The sequence below is a fragment of the Triticum aestivum genome, chromosome 1B (assembly GCF_018294505.1).
Source record: "Triticum aestivum cultivar Chinese Spring chromosome 1B, IWGSC CS RefSeq v2.1, whole genome shotgun sequence".
Classification (NCBI taxonomy): Eukaryota; Viridiplantae; Streptophyta; class Magnoliopsida; order Poales; family Poaceae; genus Triticum; species Triticum aestivum.
Window position 1 is genome coordinate 144,000,648 of NC_057795.1, and position 3,164 is coordinate 144,003,811.

The 3,164-nt window shown below is 42.8% G+C and overlaps 1 protein-coding gene across 1 annotated transcript in view; it reads right to left on the minus strand.

Annotated features, from left to right (window-relative positions):
* LOC123112645 (cullin-1) overlaps positions 1–3,164 on the minus strand; it is a gene marked incomplete at its 5' end in the record, with an annotated part of 6,977 nt that extends 3,813 nt beyond the window's left edge. Inside the window, 6 exon segments of the mRNA XM_044533694.1 lie at positions 34–111; positions 191–394; positions 469–516; positions 600–785; positions 2,808–2,907; positions 2,994–3,164. Coding sequence (XP_044389629.1) covers positions 34–111; positions 191–394; positions 469–516; positions 600–785; positions 2,808–2,907; positions 2,994–3,133 — 756 coding nt within the window.

The window sequence follows — 3,164 nt, forward strand, 5'->3', positions numbered from 1 at the left end:
GGTGTGGATTGCAGCAGAGATCTTTTCACAAACCTCCAATAACTTCGGTTCACTACTAGAATGCAAATAATGAGCAACTCGTTCCTTCTCCCTCTTCAAGCACTCCTCGGCCTAGTGAAAAGGACATCCAATGCACATATATTATTGTCCTTAACTATGTAAACAATAAGGAAAAAGCTCCTGAAACTACCTTTAACATATAGTCAGGACAAGAGTCTTCCACGATCCAGGTTTGGGCCTTGATAGAGTAGTAATCTGCAGTATCCTTCAGCAAGAAATCTTCAAAATCATTCTCGTAACATTCCATACTGCCTAAGCCAATCTCAACAAATATATCCAAGACATTCTTTAACAGAGCCCTGTCAATTTGTTCACCCTCACGTTCTTGGTCTATCTGTTGAAGGAGGATGTCACAACCACATATAGAAAAATCATCTGTTCGGACTGCTATGTGATGCAAAGACTTACCAAGGAAATGACTGCACTTTTTACTTTCCCTTTGATTTCTTGATATACCTTTACCATTAGAAAAGAGTTAAAACAAAGAAGGCAAAACAACTACATATAAATAACTTCACTGCCAGATCACATTCATTTACCAAATCTCGAAAGCAACTGAGCCCAACTTCTCTCAATGCTGGAAGCGATCTACGTGAAATGAAGTATCGATCAAGGTAATGGAAGAACCGTGATAGCCACCGAACCATCACTTTGTGGTTAGACCACCTCTTTACTAGCTCCCTCAACATAAACTCGTCATGCTTCTCTCTCAATGAAGGTAAGACCTACATGGAGTCAAAATAAAGTGTAAAGCCAAACAAGCAAACACACAAAACGTAGCTAAGACAACATAGGAATGATCAAATGTAAGTAACTAAATACCTATGCTACCATAAAACAAGGGCAACTCTGTTATTAAGCTGTTGGTTATAAGTTATAACCAACATTAGAATTGAAGATTTAAAGGCGTGAATGGGGATATCTCTAAGAAGATGTGCCATTAACAATAAGATACAGTTTTAGATGAGACTATAAGCACGATGCATTTTAGCATTAAAAGTAATGTATAATAAATGATCGTGTGAGATAAAAAGGCTCTCAATTATCAATTCCTTGAAACCAAGCAAAAGCGGTTTGCTTAAAAAAAAGAACATTACATTGCGAGATGGCACCTGGCCCAGAGTCATCTAGTCTAGGCTTCAGTCCTCAAACCTACTCGGTCTCCTGTTTTTTTACAGCAAATAATGGACCATACACCTAAGACCATGGCAGATTAGCCAATGTGCCATTACCTAAGATTCGCAATGAAAGATGTCCTTTTTCCATAGAGGCAATGCATGAAAGGTGTACTGATTAATAAAGGTAGAAACCGCTTGAAGAAGCCACCAACGGTCTAGTTTGCAAAAACTTGCCAACTAGGTGCCCTTGGCCTTCAAATGATCATTAACAACCCCCTCATGGGCACTCCCCTCTCTCATTTTTGTGAATCACACCCTAGGCAACGGTTAGTAGTCACAACCCATGATAACTACTCTATCAATTGCTCTGGATTAGGAGAAGAGACATTAAATGTGAATCCCAAAGGTCAGTTCTCTGCTGACTGTTTCTGGCTATGTTTTTATCAGATATTAACCTGATACGCCTTCTAATGATTATTGCAAGTAATATCAGTTCTCCCTTTTCTCTGTAATATGCATGGTAAATATAGCACACAGCTAGTGTAATGTGGAACTCCTATGTATCATGTTTCTTCATTCGCACAGAAGTATGTATCATGCATGAGATTCAAGAGAATTTCCAGGTTGTACTTTGTGACGATGTTAAAATCCCCTACTAATTAGCGTAAAAACATCACGCATAGCTCCTGGTCCCACTATTTCAATCTATAAGGGGTATTTGGTGCGTCACGGACATTAAAGATGTTATCTGACAAAGAGAATAGAAAGAGGCTATAACTTTAATGTCCCTGCTATGCTATGTGCCTATATATATCACAAACAAGTGAGAGAATGTTAGCGTAAGCGTTAATAAATGACGAAGAGAGAGGGGAAGTTAAATGAGACCCAAAAGAGAACACTATGGTTGAATTTCCATAGCTATATGGACATTCTAATTTCACAGGCATCTCCTGATTCTGGCCTCATTTGGCATTCCCTCTCTCCCTTGCATTTATGAGCACCCATTTCAGCTAGTCATTCTCTTGCTCCCAAGACATTGATAGCAGGAAAATTAGAGACATTTCCATGTGCCATTATATTGGTCTAAAGCTCCTTAGGTCCTATTCGGAACATGGGAATTCGACGGTGTACCCCATAGAAATGTTCCAATGATGCACCCCTACTGCATGCTATTTCTGATTCGAATGTAAGTTGCAGGGTACAGACGTATACACTATACTACTCCCTCCGTCCGGAAATACTTGTCATCAAAATGGATGAAAATGGATGTATCTAGAACTAAAATACATCTAGATACATCCATTTCAATGACAAGTATTTCCGGACGGAGGGAGTACTTTGGTACACCCACAACCTGCATCCAAACAAAGACAGAGAGCAGACGAAACAACTCTAGTGGCCGCATACTGCATATAACAAAACCAGTCCGTTTATAGTATTCGTAACCACACAGAAGTGAAGAGAATCATCATCACGCGCACCACTCCTACACCCCTACCAGCAATAGCAACCGTGTGCACGTCAAAAACTTAAATGCTCCACCCGCCGCACGCGGCACGTCCAATTCGACAGCTAAAATTAACGGGGCACCAGCCACAATCAGCACACGGAGAAGACCCAGCTGCTCACCATGGAGGAGATGTACTCCTCGAAGGACTCGCGGTACTTGTCGTAGAGCTGCTGCGAGTAGTCGTGCGGGGGCTTCTGCGTGCACATGTTGTATATCGTCCTGCGCGAGCAGAGCAGAGCGGCCACGGCGAAAATCAGATGAGGCCGCGGACGGGAGGCGGAATTGGGGGGCAGGGGGTACCGTACGTGTAGAGCATCATGTAGTCCTCGGAGCTGAACTGCGGCTCCGGCTTGCCCTCGAGGATGTTCTTGAGTTTGGTGATGCCCTTCTGCATGAAGGCCCAGCCTTCCTCCAGATCGACGGTCTTCCGCTCGTGCGTCGTCATCGCCGCCGCCGCGGCCGTCAGATCGGGGCGG